The following is a 23391-nucleotide window of genomic DNA, read 5'->3' as shown; positions in this document are numbered from 1 at the left end:
ACCCACTCATGAAGATTATTGTGTAGGTGTTTCAGCTAACTTTGATTTCCTCTTCTGCTACTAATTCCTGTGGCGTCGTAATATATTCTTTCATTGTTATGCTGCTGCTGCTGCTGCTGATGATGATAATGATGATGATGATGACGTTTTCTTCTTTGGAAACCCATTTACTGTGACTCCATAAGGCATTTCATCTATCATTCATGAGAAATTTAAAAATGGGATATCCAACAACATAATTAAATCAGCTTTGAAGTAATTCCACCTGCTTGTGAAAATTGCTCTTAGAAAAATCTTAGTGTAAAAATCTTAGTGTAAAAATTTTAGTGTAATCTTTCTAACTAATGTCTAGGATTAGACAAGAAAAAAAAATTAGCCCCTTAATAAGAACCATTCCTTCCTTTTGTGGCTTGGAGAAAAGGAAACAGTGTGGGCTTCTTTTACGTCTCTCTTAGATTACTGTAATTGATGTCAGCGTCAGTCAGGGGTATTTGCAGTGCCTTATAAGTTGTCCAAAATGCTACTGCTGGGTTACTGACTGCTGCTAAATAAAAAGCACCATTATTAGCACAGCGTTTGCCTCCAAAATCTATTTTAAGGTTTAGTTATGTGTTTCTAAAGCTTCTCATTACTTCATACCATTGTGTATTGCCAGTTTGCTCAGTCCATGTGATATCTCCACATCTCAGGGCAAGCTTCTCCTGATTGTTTAAACCTTAAGAGTCCATGTGCAATAGCTACTTTGAAAAAGTTGGCTAGATTTGCCTCCTATAATTAAGAAAATGGGAATACATATAGTACGAATGATATACAGCCTCTTCTGAACGTATTGAAGCAGCAAGGCCAATTCTTTTGTTTTTGCTCTACACTGAAAACATTTGGGTTTGACATCAAATAATGAATATGAGACGATAGATCAGAACTTCAGCTTTCATTTCCTGATCTAGATGTGTTAAACAACTTACAACATGGCACCTTTTATTTGAACCCACCCATTTTTCAAGTGATCAAAAATATTGGAACATGTGACTGACAAGTGTTGCTTGTTGCCCAGGTGTTCCCTGTAAGATTGATAAAACTATTAATAGAATGTCTGTTTTTGGTTTGGGCCCTGGGTTTTGCCTACGAAGGCTTCATAGCACTGTGAAGACTCTATTTCTGCTCTCAAAGTCTTCTTTGAACAATGGATTGTGATAGCTTCACCTCTGCCCTGTGGAGGCTGTTGGTGATGTCACAGACTGCTGTTTTGTGGTTTTCTTCACAGGTCATCAGCTGCCATTGTTTTCCTCGGCCAACCTGTTCAATGTCTGGTTGTTAGTACACCAGTGGTTTCTTTCTTTTTCAGTACTTTCCAAACTGTTGTATTGGCTATGCCCAATGCTTGTGCAATGGCTCTGATCGATATTCTCTCTTTTCTCAGCTTTTCTCCCATAGACAGCTCTCTGGTCTTCATGTTGGTTTATCCTTCTTTAACAACAAATGCAGTCTTCACAGGCAAAACCCAGGGCTCAAGCCAAGAGTAGCCGTTCAGAGCAATTAATTGTTTAAACAATCAATCTAACAAGAAACACCTGTCAGTCACATATTCCAATCATTTTGATCACTTGAAAAATGGGTGAGTTCAAACAAAAAGAGCCATGTTGTAAGTTGTTTAACACATCTAGATGTACATATCAGGAAATTAAATTTATATATCGTCTCATATTAATCTTCAGTGTATAGCGAAAAAAGAACTAGCCTTGCTGTTCCAATACTTTCTGGGGAGACTGTATGTATTAGGTTTCACAGAAGTTTCTTTGTTATTATTAGTAACAGAAATGTGTAAATAGCTAACAAATCAATAGTGAAGAAAAATCAACCCTCCTTCCTCAACCCAAACCAATCTTCTCAGATGTAATATATTAACCCCCACACATTCTTCTCTACATCTGTTAGTAGTATGTCAGATTTTATACAGTGCCTTTTTCAAATTGAGCTAAACGCTTCTTATGTTGTTTACTTTTCAAGCCATTGCTTGGTGCGGGCTAAGGATAATGGAACTTAAAATAGAAGTAAATTTTCCCTTTTTCCCCCCACACACAGAAATGAAGGGAGGTACAAACTTTTGGGTAACCCTATTTATGAATTAGGTATGTCTAATGCATTACACATGCATTCATAATGATCTAAATGTATTCCTAATGCTTCATAAGACTTGAAATAAACCTCTATAACTGTACATTGATGTAGAGTACATAAAATGTTTAGTATAAGGCTTCATAGCACGAATTGTCTGTTCTGAGCGTTATTGGTAGGACCGATGCTATAAAGCTTTATAACAAATGTTATGTGCATGTTAATTCACATAATGCTATACGTAAACTAAAAGCATGCTTCCGTAATTGGTAATGCTTCTCATTATCTTCAAATGAAAACGAAAATGTGAATACACACAGCATCTAATCAAAACTTACAAGCTCTCTTTACAGACTTTATAGGTAACGTGATGCTATTAATCAGCTCTGTGATTTAACTCACATTAATATCAGCAAATAGCAGCTTATAAAGCATTATAAATGCCTGTCACAGAGTTTAAGTAAAGTTGTGAGATCACCTTGATTAAGAAAGAATGCCAAAAGTGAGAAGTCCCAGAATCATTGGTTTGCATTTTAACAATGATCCATTTACAAAATACAAAATATACACTTTCATCAATAATGATATATAGAAACAATTCCCTATATACCCTTTGTTTTTGTTTGCTAGTTTTGGTTTAAAACAATCTTTAAACACATTTATGAACATTTATGTGCAGTTATATACAGGTTATGTCAAGCCTTACTGCATAAACAATTAAATACTTTATAAATCTTGCAAATGCATACTTTATAAATCTTCATGAATGCATTTATAATAGATTACTGATTCATAGAAAGTGTTACATAAAAGTTTGTCCCTCCTTTCATTTCTGAGTGTGGGGGGAAAGGGGAAAAAGTCGTTCTGTTTTTCAAGTTCCATTATCTGTATCCTGCAGCAAAAAAATGGCTTGAAAAGAATAAAATGCAAGAAGCTTTTCTGGTCTCCATGACTGATTTGAAGAAGGCAGTGTGTAACATCTTGCAGGGTTACAACAGACATCAGGATGAATGTGTGGGGGGTTAACATATATTACAGCTGACAAGATTACAACGAAAGAGGTTTAGAGCAGTCACAAAGCCAAAGGAAAACATTGTAAACAGAGATAGAAACTGATCTGGTTTGATTTTTTTTTTCAGTAGGCTATTAATATCTTAGCATACACTATTTATGCATTTTTGTTAGCAGTGATAATAAAGGAAGATCTGTGAAAATGAACTGAAAATTGCATTCACTTTAGTCCACTTGTTCCATGGCAGCTATTGTTCCTGAAAACTTTAACCAAAACCAAGAACCACTTAAGAGACACTAGACCTTAGATCTTGGAGACATCTTGTGGACTATATACAAAGGTATGAAGTCATGAAAGGCTTTAGAAACAAACAGCATTAACACTCACCAGGCCACTTATAATACTGCTGTTGTAGCTCTCCACTTCAAGCTTTGACGTGTTGTGTTGTGACGTGTGTTCTGAGATGCTTTTCTGCTCACCACGGCTGTAAAGAGTGGTTATTTGAGTTACCGTAACCTTCCTGTCAGCTAAAATCAGTCTGGTCATTCTCCTCTGACTTCTCTCATTAACAAGGGTGTTTGTGCTCTCAGAACTGCCACTCAGTGTTTTTCTTTTTTTTGCACCATTCTGTATAAACTCTAGAGACAGTTGTGTCCCAGAAGATCAGCAGTATCTGAAATACTCAAATCAGCCCATCTGGCACCAACAACCATGTGACAGTTAGAGTCACAGAGATCACACTTTTTCTCCATTCTGATGTTTGATGTGAATATTAATTGAAGCCCTTGACCTGTATCTGCAAGATTCTATGCATTGCACTGCTGCTACATGATTGGCTGATAACTGCATGAATGTGCAGGGGTACAAGTCTTCCTAATAAGGTGGCCAGTGGGTGTATAGTGCATTTACACTCACTGAGCACTTTATTAGGAACACCTCTACATCTACTCATTCATGCACTTATCTAATCAGCCATTCATGTGGCAGCAGTGCGATGCGTAAAATCATGCAGAGACGGCCCAGAATGGAGAATGGCCAAACTGGTTCAAGCTGACAGAAAGGTTACAGTAACTTGTGATGAGCAGAAGAGCATCTCAGAACGTACAACTTATCAAACCTTGAGGCAGATGAGCTACAACAGCAGAAGACCACGTCGGGTTCCAATTCGATCAGCCAAGAACAGAAAGCTGAGGCTGCAGTGAGCACAGGCTCACAAAACTGGACAGTTGAAGACTGGAGAAACATAGCCTGGTCTGATGAATCTCGATTTCTGCTGAAACACAGGGTAGGGTCGGAATTTGGTAAAAACAGCATGAATCCATGGACCCAACCTGTCTTGTGTCAACAGTCCAGGCTGGTGGAGGTAGTGTAATGGTGTGGGGAATGTTTTCTTGGCACACTTTGGGCTCATTTATACCAATCAGTCATCACTTCTATTTGAGTATTGTTGCTGACCATGTGCATCCCTTCATGGCCACAATTTTCCATCTTTTAATGGTTACTTCCAGCATGATAATGCACCATGTCACAAAGCAGAAGTTGTCTCAAACTGGTTTCATGAATATGACAGTGAGTTCAATCTGAATCCAGTAGAACACTTTTGGGATGTGGTGAAAATGCACCTAAAAAATCTGCATGATTGCATAATGCAATCATGTCAACAAAGACCAGAATCTCAAAGGCATGTTTAAAACATCTTGTGGAATCCATGCCATGAAGAATTGAGGCTGTTTTGAGAGCAAACTGAGGCCCTACTCAGTATTAGTGTAGTGTTCCTAATAAAGTGCAGAGTGAGTGTATAATCCCACTTATAATGCATTACAGATACCTGATTTATAGAAAGTATCTCCAAAATCTTGCAACATCTGTACATGCCGTGTGTGTGTGTGTGTGTGTGTGTTATAACTGGACAGAACAGGAAAGTTCAAATGAATAGCACTTATTTAGGTGGATAATGAAGGCGAGTGAAGGGGGAAGCCGCAGATGATTGGCAAGCTGAGGGGCGTGAACTTCACGCAAATACGAAGTTCACGTGCAACTTGTGCGCACACGCCGGTCCGCGCGAGCTTTGGAGATTCACCACTATCTGCTGGATCTTGCTGGGAAATGTAATATCCTGGTTATAACAAAGACTCCGTCTTCGACTCGGTATCAGCTGGAAGTGATGCTCCAGAAGCGGGACGCACCGTGGCTCCACCGCGAGCGCAGTTAAGGTGGTGGTTCGGCGGTTCACGCGCGCCGGTACCGTATGCACGCGCGGATGGGCGCCGCAATGCTGGAGCGCAACGCGTCTCGGGAGCGGATGGACTTGAGCTCCAACACCTCGGCTCACATGGGCAGAGAGCCGGGATTCGGCGCGCCGGTGCTGGTGCTGCTGGCCGCCGTCATGCTGCTGCTCATCGGCGTGATCGTGCTGGGAAACGCGCTCGTTATCCTCGCCTTCAAAACGGACCGGAGCCTGAGGAGGCAGAGCAACTACTTCCTTCTCAACCTGGCCATCTCAGACTTCCTAGTGGGTAAGAAAGATCTGTTCTTGTGCAAGGTTTCCCAGTGCGCAGTGCTGCTTTAACCCTGCAGTGTTTAATAAACCTGAAGTTACCCTCACACCTGAAGTTACACTCAGATAGTGTTCAGATGCTGAATTACCACAGTCTGGATTGTATTAACACACACACACACACACACACATACACACTGCTGCTCTAAATCATAGTGTTCAGTTCATCTCCATGATGCTGAAGTACCACAGTCTGGATTGTATTCGCACACACACACACACACACACACACATACACACTGCTGCTCTAAATCATAGTGTTCAGTTCATCTCCATGATGCTGAAGTACCACAGTCTGGATTGTATTAACACACACACACACACACACCGCTGCACTAAATTATATAGTGTTCAGTTCATCTGCATGATGCTGAAGTACCACAGTCTGTATTGTATTAACACACACACACACACACACATACACACTGCTGCTCTAAATCATAGTGTTCAGTTCATCTCCATGATGCTGAAGTACCACAGTCTGGATTGTATTAACACACACACACACACACACACACACCGCTGCACTAAATTATATAGTGTTCAGTTCATCTGCATGATGCTGAAGTACCACAGTCTGTATTGTATTAACACACACACACACACACACATACACACTGCTGCTCTAAATCATAGTGTTCAGTTCATCTCCATGATGCTGAAATACCACAGTCTGTATTGTATTAACACACACACACACACACACACACACTGCTGCACTAAATCATACAGTGTTCAGTTCATCTCCATGAGGCTGAATTACCACAGTCTGTATTGTATTAACGCACACACACACACACACATACACACTGCTGCTCTAAATCATAGTGTTCAGTTCATCTCCGTGATGCTGAAGTACCACAGTCTGGATTGTATTCGCACACACACACACACACACACACATACACACTGCTGCTCTAAATCATAGTGTTCAGTTCATCTCCATGAGGCTGAAATACCACAGTCTGTATTGTATTAACACACACACACACACACACACACACACACACACACTGCTGCACTAAATCATACAGTGTTCAGTTCATCTCCATGATGCTGAAGTACCACAGTCTGGATTGTATTAACGCACACACACACACACACACACACACACACACACATAAACTGCTGCACTAAATCATATAGTGTTCAGTTCATCTCCATGATGCTGACGTACCACAGTCTGTATTATATTAACACACACACACACACACAGTTGCATCAACTCATACAATGTTCACTTAAGCTCCATAATGTTCAAATAACTCCCTCTGTGTTGTATTCATACACAAATACACCCACCCACCCACAGACACACACACACACACACACACACACACTGTTGCATTAACTCATACAATGTTCACTTAAGCGCCTTAATGTTCAAATAAACAGGAGAAACAGGATTAACCAATCAGGAACAAGCATTTTTCCCATGTCTGTCCAGATAGCTACACTCTAAGCTCAGGGATATCTGATGAAGTAATGAAGAAAAAGAAGTGTAGAGCTGCTTTTTTGAGATTAAAATGTCTTTTCCCCTCTTATTACTAGCATGCTATTTAATCGTTTTCTGTGGAATTGTCATAAATATATTTTATGTCAGCGTTATTAATATGGCAAGATTGATTGACGGTGCATTAAATGATTCAATAACGAATTTGCAATCACTGTTTTTATTCTCCACACAAACTTCATGCACTTTATTCAACAGAATTGTACAGATCATGCAGTGATTTTATTCTGTTTATTTGCAAATACCTCCTGAAATAAATTCCTGGCTACAGCACTGATTACACATCTTTCGTTTTGGTTGCACTGTATTTACTGAATAACTCATAGTAGTTACTGAATAATAAGCTTTTAAAAAAACACGTAAGTTAATAATAAGACAGGACTTGATGGGTTACTTAACATAACCAAGACTGTTTTATTAACTCGCACCATCCTGAAGAAATTCTTACAGTGCGGCATTAACACTATAGTATATTATGTGGAGGCAGAAACTTGCACAATGTGGAGGCAAAACAAGCACAATGCATCATCAGACACAGGACAAATGAGCAATTCAGCATGTGTGTAACTGAACAACGTGCGTCATTCTGTAATTCCACGGTTCTGTTAATTATGGTTTTATGTTTCAGTACGTCAATGAATGGGGCGGATTAAAAGCATTTCTGCCAGTACAAATGACAAGAGACCTGTGTGAATAATCATGATTGCACATGTCCTTCACTTGTAACAGAAAGCATATTAAATAAAATAAAAGCACAAAGATCTTTGCAGTAAGAAATGTTCTCATTCGTGTAATCCTAGCCCTGGAGAGTTGTATGAATGCGTACCGTATTTATTTCCAGCCTGTTGGATTTATAGAAACTCACACCAGTGGTACCCGAAGTAAGTGCTAACACCTACAGCATCGGATTAATATTTCTACACTGAGGAATGGACAAATACAGTGCTGCATTGTCTCGTACAGTGGTGATTTAACACCTAATGTGTTAATTGAACTCCTCCAGTGCGCTTTGTGTTCAGCTGCTTGTGTTAATCGAAGATTATTGATTTTTGCCTCCCTCGTGTCTCATGTAGTGAAAAAAACCAGTCTAAGTGGATAATAGTGTTGATCATTCTCTGGTTTTGGGTTTCCAAACACTGGTGCATACATGCACAGTATGTATATTAATGTTTCCCCTCCTGTACTAAAACTGAATGCATTGGTGTTTCTCAACCATTTTAATAATGACACACTATATGGCTAAAAGTATGTGGATACCTGACCATCACACTCATATGTGGTTCTTCCTCAAACTGTTGCTACAAAGTTGGAAGCACACAGTTGTGAAGCATTACAATTTCCCTTCACTGGAACTAAGAGGCCCGAAACTGTTCCAGCATGACAATGCACCTGTGCACAAAGCGAGCTCCCTGAAGACATGGTGTGTGAAGGTTGGAGTGGAAGAACTCGAGTGTCCTGCACAGAGCCCTGACCTCAACCCCACTGAACACCTTTGGGATGATCTGGAACGCTGACTGTGTATCAGACCTCTTCTTCCTCACCCAACATCAGCGCCTGACCTCACTAATGCTCTTGTAACTGAATGATCACAAATCCACACAGCCACGCTCCAAAATCTAGTGGAAAGCCTTCCCAGAAGAGTGGAGCTTATTATAACAGCAAAGGGGGACTAAATCTGGAATGAGATGTTCAACAACACATATCAGTGTGATGGTGAGGTGTCCACAAACTTTTGGCTACATAGTGTAAGTAAGAAATAAAACACTTGGTGGGCTTTCTGTTATAGGAAATCCCTCGGTGTTAACAATGATTCATTTCATATAACAGCACATATTGCAGTGTTTTATTCCTCTTATACTACAGAAATTTGCCAGGATTTTTTTTTTAAACTAAAGAATGACACATTATGCTTTTTATCTGTTTATAATTACTTATGGTGTTGCAGCTATAAACAGTCATTCACTCACAAGACTTTCTTAAAGCTATTAATATGAAAAATACAGCTTGTCACGTAACCGAGAAGTCCTCATCCTGAAGTCTTTCCCCACTGTGGAAAACTCGAAAACCGAGGAAAAACGGACAGCTTTACCTCAAAACTTTGACACTGACTCAAGTTTTCTTTCATAAATGTTAAATACAGAACATTTTTACAAGGGTAAAGTTTTTAGCTGTTACTATAGAAATGATAATGCTGTAGAACAAGCACATTAATATAAAACTGTGATTTGTCATGAAGATGGCATGAGTGTCACAGCTGCTGTTATAGAGATTTAATCAAAACCTCCTAACCAATAAGAATTAAGAACTCAGCAGCACTGTGCTAATGTAAATTAACAAATGTGGTTCATACCTTTTTATAGACCTTTTTTTTTTGACTAGCTTGTACGTAATACTTGGCTACACATTACAGAATAATGTTCACAACTCATTGTTACTTACTATTTTGTCTATCACTTTTCTAACAGAAACTGAGCACAAAAGGAAGCAGGAATAATACTCATGGGGGCCTAACTGGAAAAAAGTACACAAGGTAGTGTGGCAAATAAGAACCTGAGTCACATATAGTGACCGATGTATGCATTTAAGTGTTTAAAGGGCTTAATAATTAACCTAGTGGATGAATCCGTTGTGTAAGAACAGTTGGTAGTGTATGGAGTCTCCAGGCATATGATTGAGAAAGCTGCTTTAGCTTAAAAAAAAAAAACCCAGATAATGTTTGCTTTGGAACTGTATATGGCTGTAACACTTGGAATGTGCTGGACCTTGTTGAATTCTCACTAGCGGACAAGAAGAACAGCCTCTTCTCACGTTGAAATCGTATATCAAGATTGTCAGTCTTCTTCAAATAAATGAAAGATTATGAAAGATTTAGCTCTTGGAAGATTTATGTCATTATTATGGATAAATGAAATGGTGGGATCATTCTCATATTACATTAGACATTAGAATGCATTTCCATTCTTACAGAAAGGACTAATATCTGTGGTATTCTAAATCTGTGCTATTTTAATTCGTCGTCGACTAGTACCTTTAAGACTGATATCGTTTTCAAGGAAGAGGGAGCAGAACAAAGTAAAACAAAAGAAGAAAAACATGTTTGCAAATGTATGCATGAGCGCATGTTGTGCCAAGACAGGCTCATTAAATTCCTCTACAGCGTCGAAAGTTCAGCTGTGATCTGTCATGCTGTGTCATGGTGTCATTCGCCCCTGTTATTATACCCGTATTGTCGAGATTGAGTAATTTCCGGCACCTCATCAACAAGAATACAGCAGAAGCAGATGAGGGCAAAAACACAATGTTTCCAAGTATAAATGTGTATAATAGTAGACAGCATCAGCATTTCCGAATTCTGGATGACATTTGGGTACAACTGTCTATGAATGCACATTATAATGCATTCATTATATAAGGCATATGCACAATTACTTACGAGAAAAGCATTACAGTTTATAGCAATGTTTTTAATGCATTTATATATTGTTAACAGACCCACAGCACAGTTGAATTCTTGATTCTGATTGATCAGAACAAGTTGATTAATTTTCTATACCAGCACCTCTGACAGTTGTAATTCAAATCACAGATTTATGTTAATGTCCTCGTTCTAATACATTATTGTTTCTATACTAACAACTTACATAGCGACTTATATGGTGATGCTCCACATATGCATGCAAGGAGTCTCAAGCGTCAGTACAAAAACGGTTTTCCACCACAGGAAAGTCTTCACGATGGAGGATTTCTGGTTTTCTGGTTTCTTGGTAGAATGGCAAACTGAATTCTTTTCCTAATTAACTTCAAGACAGAAAAAAGAGATGCTGGTGAGGTGATAATAAGGAAGCTAACTTGTTTTGTGGATGTTCTACAACATCAAACATACCTACAAATGGATAAACAGCACACGCTGTTCTTTAATAAATAGAAATTGTTAAGGTTACAAATTGCTGTGGTATATGATTTATACAACACTCTGGGAGGTGCTGTTATTGGAAAGTAATCAACTTTGGGGTGTTAACACTAATGTTGCTTCATCAGACCACCCTGCTGTTGATTATTTTCCTATAACAGCATGCCTTGTTATGTTTCTTTCCTTACTTATGTATATCACCGATACCAAAGAAATTCAACACCTATTTGTTGAGTAGACACACTGACATGTAGGTATAATTAATTTGGTAAAAAAAAAAGGACATGTCTCATGATGCACTATGCAATGCTTAGCTCAGTTCATGTGTTTCTCATATTGGTGTTTTACTATTACTGATATTTATAATTTATCCATAATATATAATAAAGATAGCTAAGAACTGTCATGGATTTTCGTAAATAATTCTAACAATGCACGTAATGTATTTTGAATGACTTATTACATGATATAAAAGTGTTCATATAGTTCAATATAAATATGACCTTTATGGAAAGTGTTGCATTTTGTATTTGTGAATTGTATTTGAATAGTAGTAGGAATTTGTCATTTAATTGTGATTAAAATGTACTTTCCACAAGGCCTGTTTCCCATCCTTCATTCACCTGGAAGTGATTTAATTTTTACAGTGACTAGCTTTAACATTTTCCCATTTCGATTCCAGGAGTGGGGTCAATTAATGGAGTTCAGCTGACGCTGATGGATTGGATGTTGAAGAACAAGGCACTAAAATAACATTGCTAACTCTAATATAAAACTGTACGAAGGATGTGTTGGCAGATCAGTGAGGGATGATGCTTCGAGTAGGCCGAAAGTTTGACAGCGTATGGAGAGATATGTGAATTTCTACAGCCATAACTGCTAAAGGACACGCTTTATCATCTCCAGCTGCATTGCACCAAATATCATAAACTGCATCATGGGGTATGTCTCTAGTATGAGATAAGCAGACTTGTTTGGATAAACAGCGAGAGTGTATAGAACTGGGGAGGTTTTCTCCTTTTGTACTCCTAATATCTTGTCATACCATGTCCAACAAGTGATGAATAAAACATTTGAGGGTGTTTATATTCCATAAAACATTTAGGATGTTTATATTCCATATCCGGAAGCGTTTGCTTCTTCTTCTACATAGTGTGAGACTATAGTGATTTATAACAGCAAGGCAGATTTTGTTTTCTGTGCTGTCAGGTGTCTGATTTGGAAAAGTGTTCATACACACATTCATTTTCGCTGCATACTATCGAAGCCTTTCCAAGCCAACAGAAGATGGTTGTGGCTACAGGCAATTAGGAGAGATAACTGGTCCGAGGAGCACCGTCTTTGCAGCGCCCATTTCATCTCAGCGAAGTAGCTAACCATCATATCAGTGACCTATGTCCTATCATTATTTGTTTATGATTAGGTTTAGCTTACTGTGAGTTAATTATTACTATACGAATGATGAATGACAAACAGCGTATTAATTTAAACCTGTGATTTGTCTTGCATCCAGAACTTTTGTCAGAGCTGCCCAATCTTCTGACCAATCAGAATCCTGAATTCAGCAGTGCTGTGGCATGTGATATAATACACCTTATTAAAGTTGAATAGTTTCTTTAATTAAGAGACCCTGATTCACATTTGAACTGAATATTGAGTTGGGAAACCTTATGAGAAAATACAAAATGAATAACTAAATTGATAACACTAACAGTTCCGCTCATCGAGCAGTTTATTCGGAACACTACACTAATACCTCAATTCTTCATGGCATGGATTCCACAAGATGTTGGAAACACTCCTTTGAGATTCTGATCCATGTTGACATGATTGCATTGCGCAATTCCTGTAGATTTTTCAGGTGCATTTCATGCTGCAAATCTCCCATTATACGACATACCAAAGGTGTTCTATTGGATTCAGATCCGGTGACTGGGAAGGCAAGTGAAGAACATTGAACTCACTGTCATATTCATGAAACCAGTTTGAGACAACTTCATCTTTGTGACATGGTGCATTATCATGCTGGAAGTACCCATTATAAGATGGTAAATTGTGGCCATAAAAGGACGCACATGGTCAGCAACAATACTCAAATAGACTGTGGCATTCAAGTGATGATTGATTGGTAGTAACGGGCCTAAAGTGTGCCAAGAAAACATCCCCCACACCATTACACTACCTCCACCAGCCTGGACTGTTGACACAAGGCAGGTTGGGTCCATGGATTCATGCTGTTGGCTTCAAATTCTGACCCTACCATCTGTGTGCCTCAGCAGAAATTGAGATTCATCAGACAAGGCTACATTTTTCCAGTCTTCAACTGTCCAGTTTTGGTGAACCTGTGCCCAATGCAGTCTCAGCTTTCTGTTCTTTGAAGTGGAACCCAGCGTGGTCTGCTATCGTAGCCCATCCGGCTCAAGGTTCGATGTGTTGTGCATTCTGAGATGCTTTTCTGCTCACCCCAGTTGTACAGATTGGTTATCTGGGTTATTTTAACCTTTCTGTCAGCTTGAACCAGTTTGGCCATTCTCCGCTGGCCTCTCTTATCAACAAGGTGTTTCCACCTGCAGAACTGCCATTCAGTGGATGTTTTTCTTTATTGCACCATTCTGAATAAACTCTAGAGACTGCTGTGCATGAAAATACCAGAAGATCAGCAGTTATAGAAATACACTGAGATCACAATTTTTCCCCATTCTGATGGTTGATGTGAACATTACCCGAAGCTGCTGGCCCAGATCTGCATGATTATATTCATTGCAATGCTGCCACACAATTGGCTGATTAGATAATTGCATGAATGAGTAGGGGTTCCTAATAAAGTGCTCACTGAGAGTAAATAGAACAAACTGCTGTTTCCCGTAGGCAGACCGTATGAGGACTGATACTACATGTAACAAGACAGTTTGACCTTTAACTGCTAAAGGTCAAACATTCTGAGCAGGCTCAAAAGAAATATCTAAGTTTCTTAAAAGCACAGTGATATTGACCGATACTCCTCATGGGGGGTGTGTAAAATGGAAACCAGCCCAGTTCAGTTACACAAGCAGAACTGGCGTGTCTAACTGCATACCTTCACTATATCATTTACAGCTGCCTGTGTGTTGTAATAAACCCAGTACAAAAGTTGTTCTAGATACTCTAGTGATAGATTTTCCTGGGTTCACTTAGAATCAGGAAGAGGTCTGTGTTCGCGATGCTGCTGCAGCTTCTGCACCAGCCGAGGAAGAGAGTGCCAAAGAAACACACAGAGTCAGTGTCTGAATAGCAAAAGCTCTTCAAAGTTTACTGAGGCAGACAGGGAGTATTTATACAAAAAAGGTGTAGTATTCTGAGTTATCTATATGCAATATCTGCAGAAACAAAGAACTCAGACAAAAAGTGCCAGCAGAGAACAGAAGTGGAGGTTGACGTGTTTCACAAAGTGAGATTATGTTATGGAGTGTCCGAGCTCAGAACCTCAGAAATATATTCATAATATATCAATACCCTCTTAGGTCCCAATGGAACCTGTGCACGCTCATCAGGAGCATCAAAGACGGTCTGACTGCTCACTGGGCCATTGCACAGCCCCAAACTCAACCGACAGTCACCTTCTAAGGCCATGAGGTCAGAGGGGAGTCATGCCCAGCAAGAAGCGTGATAAACTGCGAGTGATTTCTAAAGAAAAGGCGCAGGCCAAATTTCCACCACACTGCTGCTGAGGCATAAGACTACATACACAGGAGCATAAGGCCCATACTAAAGAGTATAATAAACATGTTTGCATCAGGATTACAATATGAGCAAGTTCTAGAATGACCAAAGAGTCCACAAAACCAGTGTCTAGGAACGTTAGCAGTTCTGGTTCCTTTCAGATTATCAGACATGTGCCAAAGCTAATACATAAGTTTGCTATATGTGTATGTGAAAAGGTGAGATGAAATGAGATGAGATGAGGCCCTCTAAGGGCTGCTTGATTGTGGATTTTCTCCTGTTTTAGATGTCACTGGAACAGTGCACTGTTTCTACCTGCTGGTGTGGATCCACTGGGGTTACGAGTTGGTGAGGACGGCAGTGCATGTGACAGCTACCACTCTAGTGGAAGGGAAAAAAGGCTGCGTCCCCCACTTTCTGGGGATTGAGATTTTTTTTATCAATATAGCATTGGCTTATCTGTTGGTAGCAGGAGAGAGGCAGAGACATTACAATGCACACTGTTCAATCTCTCAATCAGTACTTGAGTGTAATCGTGGACAATCATCTCCAGGTCACCTGAAAAGGAAACACCAGGATTACCTTTAGTCCAAGGGGTTGGAAATGGCCAGCCCATAACTATCTCAAAGGGAGATAGTTGTGATTTTGGATGCCGTGTCATGCAAATCTCACAAAGAACTGAGGGCAGGAGATCCACCCAGTTTCGGCCGTTCGTTTGTAATAACACTTTGGTGAGTCTGTCTTTAATAGTTCTATTTTTTCTTTCTACTATCCCTGAACTCTGGGGATGGTAAGGAATGTGAAAGTTCCAGTCAATGTTGAGATATTTGCAGTTTCTGAGTCACTCTGGATGTGAAAGGCGTACCGTTATCGCTGTCATTTGATTGTGGGATACCATACCTAGGTATGATTTCCTTTGCCAAGATTTTAACGACAGTGCTCGCATGCTCTTTTGCACAGGGGAAGGCTTCAACCCATTTTGAGAACTTATCGACAATAACCAGTAAATATTTTAGATTTCTTACAGGTGGCACGTGTGCAAAGTCACTCTGTAGAGCTTGAAAAGGAGCTTGTGGAGGAGGTAACGCGTTGTGTTTGGCTGTTTACCCTGAATGTTAGCCCTAGCACAAATTAAACATGCATCAAGTAGTAATTTAGCAGTTTTAGTGACATTGAGAATACAAACATTTTGTTGATGTTATTAATCACCCCCACTCGTGTGACATGTGAAATACTATGACAATGGTGCATGAGAAATGGCAAGACAGAGCAGCGGAGCGCAATGCGGCCTTGAGGGCAACAAATGAGTCTGTCCTCATCTGAAGGTGAGCAGTTCTCAGATGACCAAAACGAAAGATCCTTTTTGGTAGCCTGTGTTTGTAAAAAAGATATGTCAATATCTAATGGAATCAAAATGTGGGTGAATAGAAAAAACACTGGCTGTATTATGCACAAAAGGCAAGGGTGTGCCCTCTTTGGCTGCCCATTTAGCTACTTCATCAGCTAGGGAGTTACCGCGAGCTGTCTCAGAATCTTCTGGGTCATGACCCTTGACCTTAACCTTAGCTAGACGTTTAGGTAACATTGAGGCCTCTGAAAGGTCAGAAACCTGCATGGCATGTGCAGTGCCATCAGCAGTGCCAAACCTTACCAAAAATCGTGAGCTACACCAAAAGCATATTGTGAATCAGTATAAAGAGTTACCACTTGATCTTTAGACAGACAGCATGCCCTTGTCAGAGCTACAAGCTCAGCAGCTTGAGCCAAAAGCAAAGGGAATGAGTGAGCTTCGTGTACAGCATTAAGCAAAGCGCAGACTGCGTAACCCCATAAAGTGGTATTGTCCTTGGGTTTAGAACATGACCCATTTACAAATATGTGGACACCGCCCTCCAACGGGTGTTGTGAGCACAGAGATGATGATTCTGAAATCTCAATAAGGCAGTCGTGCTCCAACCAGCCGTCAGTGGCCTGTTCCTCCAAACAGGAGTGTGCGAGGCGGTGGAGCAGAGCAGCAGGACTATTTTGGGCTGTTACTGGTTGTAATAGTGAGATTCTGTGTGGCACAGTGGATGGCTTCGTAACCTGAGCAACGCTGTGCGGTCATATGTTGTGTCTGAATGTTATTAAGAATGGTGACTACCTGATGCAGTACATGCAGTGTGAGTGGGTGCGAAAGGACAACTCTTTCAGCATCTGAGACCAGTAGAGCAGCAACTGAACGCAAACATGCAGGCATACTTCGTACTTTGGATCACAGGGACAAGAGATTTAGAAAGGTAGGCTACTGGACGATAACCACCTCCATGCTGTACTGGCAGCAGCAATTAATCAGTCCCAGAAAACTGAGCATACCTTTCTTTTTTTGGGGGGCGGATGGACCACTAGTATGACTCTCAAATGATCAGATGAGAGTTTGCGCTGACCTTGAGAAATACCCCAGATACTGCACCCGAGGCTGACAGAATTGGAGTTTAGAGAGTGAGGCCTTGAAACCACACTGGGCCAGGTGTTTGAGAAGGACAAGGGACTCTTCTACAGCAATCGACGTCTTTCCCCGAAAGCAGAATGTTGTCTGCGTATTGCAGGAGAGAACAGCCCTCTGGCAGCACGAGTGACGACAACGAGGAATGCACCACAGATGAGAACCAGTGGTAACTGGTCAAAGTCGAAAACATAGTTTGAAACAGAGTTAGTGTACGCATAATTGATGTTAAGTAGCGACTGGCTGTCATATGTTAAAATCGCATGACTAAATCGAACGAACATTCAGGTGATTAGTAGGTAATTGACCACTAATACGGTAAATCTGGAGAGCCTCGCGATGTGTACGCGCCGCCATCTTGGTCCTGGACAACCTCACCTCTTCCAGTCTGATCGTCAACACAGGAGTTCCCCAGGGATGCGTATTGTCCCCTCTCCTATACTCCCTTTTCACCCATGACTGCATACCTGTACATGACTCTAACAGCATTAGCAAGTTTGCAGATGACACCACGGTGATAGGCCTGATCAGAGGTAATGATGAGACGGCTTACAGGGAGGAGATCCAGCACCTCGTGGCATGGTGTGGGGACAACCTGGAACACCAAAAAAACAAAGAAGGTCATCGTGGACTTCAGACTTGCTGGGAATCACACTCACGCTCCCATTCACAATTCCTTGGGGTCCACATCTCCGAGGACCTCACCTGGTCCCTGAACTCCTCCTTTCTGGTTAAAAAGGCACAACAACTCCTTTATTTTCTGAGGAGACTGAAAAAGGCCCACCTCTGCTCCAAGATTCTCGGGAACTTTTACTGCTGTACCATTGAGAGCATCATCACCAACTGCATCTCAGTCTGGTATGGCAACTGCACCGCAACAGACGAAAAGCCCTTCAGCGGGTGGTGAAAACCGCCCAATTCATCACTGGCACTCAGCTACCCACCATCGAGAGCATTTACAATAAAACGCTGCCTGCAGAGGGCGAACGGCATTATCAAAGACACCTCTCACCCGAATCACGGACTATTTACCCTCCTCCCATCTGGAAGGCGCTACCGGTGCCTTAGCGCCCGCGCAATCAGACTGAGAAATAACTTCTTCCCTGTGGCTGTTTCCACACTGAACAGCTGATCACACTGTACACTGTAATATATGTGTTCAGTTACTTACTTCACTGTTTATTCACCTTGCTTCTTTGCACTACAAAAATTATAATGTGGTTTTTGCACTACTGTACTTACATACATGCATATATGTGTGTGTATATATATATATATATATAATATGTATGTATGTATATATTCATTTGTATATCCCGTTCATATTCCTGTTATATTCTTAACATGTCTTCACCACTGTACATTGATTGTACATACATATATAGATCACATTTATCCCTATTTATAATACCTACTGCACCTCCTGTACAGAAGTCATCCACTTCTCTGTACATATGACCCTCATAGCTATATATCTTTATTTGTAATTTATTGTAAATATGCCACTTATGCACTTCTGGTTAGATGCTAACTGCATTTCATTGGCTTTGTATATGTACTTTGAACAATGCCAATAAAGTTGAATCTAATCTAATCTAACACAGCCAGCGAATCGATGAACCCGTGAGGGAGGCGTGTCCAGGTATACTGACGTTGCTTGAATGTATTGGCAAAGATTGGCTGCGTATGCTTACTGACAGGGATACTGAAAAAGGCACTACAGAGGTCAACAACAGTAAAATGGTCATGATCTTGTGGAATGGCCAATAATATATATGAGACATAAGGCACAGTTGGGCTAATAGGTATCACTAGATCATTAATGCAGCCCAAATCTCGCGTAAAGCACCAGCCCTTACCATTAGGTTTCTGTACTGGGTTGACAGGGGTGTTGTAGGGCAAGCAAGTGATTTTAATAACACCCTGTTCGAGCAGCAAGTCAATGACAATTTGAATACCCTCCTCCTTCTCCACAGAAAGAGGATATTGTTTACAATACACAGGGGTTGAAGGTTAACAACATAAGGTGGTATCTGTACATGGCCTACTTCGTTGGAATGCGTGGCCCACAGTTTGGTTGGAACCTCAGAAAGCTCGGTGGATATGATGTGGTCGCTGCAGACTTCAGACACACACACGACGGAAGAAAAACAGAGATTAGGTGGAGTACTGAGAACAAGACGTCCTCCTTTAAAAGATAAACAACAGCTCAACTTAGCCAGAACATCACAACCCAGCAGATTGAACGGTGAGGAAGGAATGACAACAAATCTGTGATAAAAGAGAATTTGTGGATCATCTGGACTAGTTTTCAGTGAGAATGTTTTAGGGTAGGTGACAGGAACCCCATCTATTCCCACAGAGTTAATACATGAATTTGATACAGTACTGTTTTCTGAAGGAGGTGATCGTGGCACCCATGTCAACCATAAAAGGGTAAACAATATGAAAATACCTTAACCAGGATTATACATCCAATCCTTGAGAGTTTCCTTTGACTGGCCACTTCCACCCATTGTTACAATAAACAAAGATGCAAAGACAATAAGGTCAGAGGAGCTTGGGCAGCGCGAACTGTAGACTATGCACGTGCGCACAACCTCCCGTTGAAGCAGGGATAACCCTCTCAATACTACTTAGCGAGGAACACAACCTCCCGGTGAAGCGGGGATAACCCTCTCACTACAACTTAGCGAGGAACACAACCTCCCGGTGAAGCGGGGATAACCCTCTCACTACAACTTAGCAAGGAACACAACCTTCCAGCGAAGCAGGGATAACCCTCTCACTACAACTCAGAGAGGAACACAACCTCTGGCGAAGCGGGGATAACCCTCTCACTACAACTTAGCGAGGAACACAACCTCCCGGCGAAGCGGGATAACCCTCTCACTACAACTTAGCGAGGAACACAACCTCTGGTGAAGTGGGGATAACCCTCTCACTACAACTCGGTGAGGAACACAACCTCCCGGTGAAGCGTGGATAACCCTCTCACTACAACTTAGCGAGGAACACAACCTCCAGCCGAGCTGGGATAACCCTCTCACTACAACTCAGCGAGGAACACAACCTCCCGGAGGAGCGGGGATAACCCTCTCACTACAACTTAGCGAGGAACATAACCTCCCGGCAAAGCGGGGATAACCCTCTCACTACAACTTAGAGAGGAATACAACCTCCCGGCAAAGCGGGGATAACCCTCTCACTACAACTCAGCGAGGAATACAACCTCCCGGTGAAGCGGGGATAACCCTCTCACTACAACTCGGTGAGGAACACAACCTCCCGGCGAAGCGAGGATAACCCTCTCACTACAACTTAGCGAGGAACACAACCTCCAGCCGAGCTGGGATAACCCTCTCACTACAACTTAGCGAGGAACACTACCTCCCGGCAAAGCGGGGATAACCCTCTCACTACAACTTAGCGAGGAACACAACCTCCCGGCAAAGCGGGGATAACCCTCTCACTACAACTCAGCGAGGAACACAACCTCCCGGTGAAGCGGGGATAACCCTCTCACTACAACTCAACGAGGAACACAACCTCCCGGCGAAGCAGGGATAACCCTCTCACTACAACTCGGTGAGGAACACAACCTCCGGCCGAGCAGGGATAACCCTCTCACTACAACTCAACGAGGAACACAACCTCCCGGCGAAGCGAGGATAACCCTCTCACTACAACTTAGCGAGGAACACAACCTCCAGCCGAGCTGGGATAACCCTCTCACTACAACTTAGCGAGGAACACTACCTCCCGGCAAAGCGGGGATAACCCTCTCACTACAACTTAGCGAGGAACACAACCTCCCGGCAAAGCGGGGATAACCCTCTCACTACAACTCAGCGAGGAACACAACCTCCCGGTGAAGCGGGGATAACCCTCTCACTACAACTCAACGAGGAACACAACCTCCCGGCGAAGCAGGGATAACCCTCTCACTACAACTCGGTGAGGAACACAACCTCCGGCCGAGCAGGGATAACCCTCTCACTACAACTCAACGAGGAACACAACCTCCCGGCGAAGCGAGGATAACCCTCTCACTACAACTCAGCGAGGAACACAACCTCTGGCGAAGTGGGGATAACCCTCTCACTACATCTCAGCGAGGATCACAATCATCTCCTTTCAGTTATTCCTTACACAATTCATGTGCCAATAATTCTAAACAGAATTACCCTGACAGATACGCTGCAGGTTAAAATTATGAAATGTGTGTAATCCTAACTGAGATAACACGCGATAACCATGTGGAGGTAGGTCTACGTGACAAAGAAAATTCTTACCTCCACGTGGTTATCCGGATGAGCCCCCAGAGAGCTGATAGATTTTCCTGGGTTCACTTAGAATCAGGAAGAAGTCCGTGTTCCCGCTGCTGCTGCAGCCTCTGTACCGGCCAGGGAAGAGAGAATGCCAAAGAAACACGCAGAGTCAGTGTCTGAATAGCAAAAGCTTTTCAAAGTTTACTGAGGCAGACAGGGAGTATTTATACGAAAACGGTGTAGTATTCTGATGTGTTTCACAAAGTGAGATTATGTCATGGAGTGTCTGAGCTCAGAACATGTTTATCAAAACAGAACAGAAGAAGAGCAAAAGATATCATGAGGTCAGCACAGAGTGTTTCCGACATACAGTATATTCATAATTTATCATCTAGATACCTCAGTAAGTGGAAATATTACGAGTATAGGTGATCTTCCTAGAAATAAGCAAGATTATCTGCTTATAAAACAAGACAATTTCAAGGATGAAATTAGTAAATATGTCTAACAGACCTAATCTTATTTGTTTTATTGCAATCTAATAATAATGTGATGTGATATGTAAAGAATAAATCCCTTAGGGGCATCCTGTTATAGGAAAATAATCAATGACGGAAGTTGATTAGTTTGCAATAACAGCACATCTCAAAGTGTTTTATTATGCTTACCTTTTTTAATAATTAAAAAACATCACGTCATACTTTTTGTCCGGTTAATGTTGCCTCACCATTCATTCAGTCATTCCCTCACCAGCCTCTTTTCCTTTCCTCTATCAAAGTTAATAATAATTTAAAAAAAAAAAACAGCTTGTCATGTTACTGAGAAACTGAAAAGTGCAAAGTCTGCTGTCCTGAAATCTTTCCTTTAGTGGAAAACTTTTTTTCTGGATGGAAATTGATGACCCCTGATCTTGAAGAATGTTGCCAAAGTTTGATTTGTTTGCTGTTTTCCACAGGGGCCTTTTGTATTCCAGTGTATTTGCCCTACATCTTGACAGGCAAATGGATGCTGGGCCGAGGGCTGTGTAAGCTCTGGTTGGTGATGGACTACCTCCTCTGCACCGCTTCCGTCTTCAACATCGTCCTCATCAGCTACGACCGTTTCCTCTCTGTCACTAGAGCGGTGAGCCACTTAACACTTCATATTTCTTATTATGCTGCACACTGAATGAGATGGGGGTCACATAAGCAGAACTGTATGTTTAATATTAAGAGTGTCACATAGTTCTAGTATTAGAATGACTTTATAAATTATGCAAGCTGAATCCAGACAGAAGAGAACATTTGTAATACCATCTAAATAAGGTTGTTTTTTTCAGATTTTGGTTGCCTGGAAACCAAATTAATGTATCAAAAAGTGTTAGCTAACATAACCCCAAAGTATGCGTAGTGATTTGCGTAGAAAACGAGTGATTTAGTCATCTGCCAATTCCCACGCACCAGCCAGCTCTCCCCTATCATACGACAACTACCACCAGCAGTTGTGAAGCCAGTCAACCATAACACACTTGGAGGAAAGGGCTATCTGCCCTCTTCTGCATACATGAGCTTACAGATGCCCATGCTTGGTTAGTGTCACTGTGATTGACACGAGAGAGAGCGTATTCCACTCCCACCCAGAAAGCACAGCCAATTTTGCTCCCTTGGCTCCTGGCCACCAAATGCTGCGGCATCAATGGGTTTCGAGCTTGTCACTCCTGACAATAAGGCAAAAGCATTTCTGTTGCATCAGTTGTTTTTCCTTTTGTGATAATGTGTCAATGCTGTCAAGGAAACATTTCTGGATGTATTCTGAAAGCCTATAATTGTCTACTGATGGATTCACTGTTT

The 23391-nt window shown here is 41.4% G+C and overlaps 1 protein-coding gene across 1 annotated transcript in view; it reads left to right on the top strand.

The window, feature by feature from the left end:
• The first annotated feature begins 5154 nt into the window (after positions 1-5154).
• LOC113526521 (histamine H3 receptor) overlaps positions 5155-23391 on the top strand; it is a 31717-nt gene continuing 13480 nt past the window's right edge. The window contains exons 1-2 of the mRNA XM_026913631.3: positions 5155-5643; positions 22518-22684. Coding sequence (XP_026769432.2) covers positions 5376-5643; positions 22518-22684 — 435 coding nt within the window. The 5' untranslated portion in view covers positions 5155-5375. The remainder of the gene's footprint in view (positions 5644-22517; positions 22685-23391) is intronic.

The sequence above is a fragment of the Pangasianodon hypophthalmus genome, chromosome 4, assembly GCF_027358585.1.
Source record: "Pangasianodon hypophthalmus isolate fPanHyp1 chromosome 4, fPanHyp1.pri, whole genome shotgun sequence".
In the NCBI taxonomy this organism is placed as follows: domain Eukaryota; kingdom Metazoa; phylum Chordata; class Actinopteri; order Siluriformes; family Pangasiidae; genus Pangasianodon; species Pangasianodon hypophthalmus.
The sequence above is the reverse complement of the archived record's forward strand: the minus strand, read 5'-3'. Positions and strand labels throughout refer to the sequence as shown.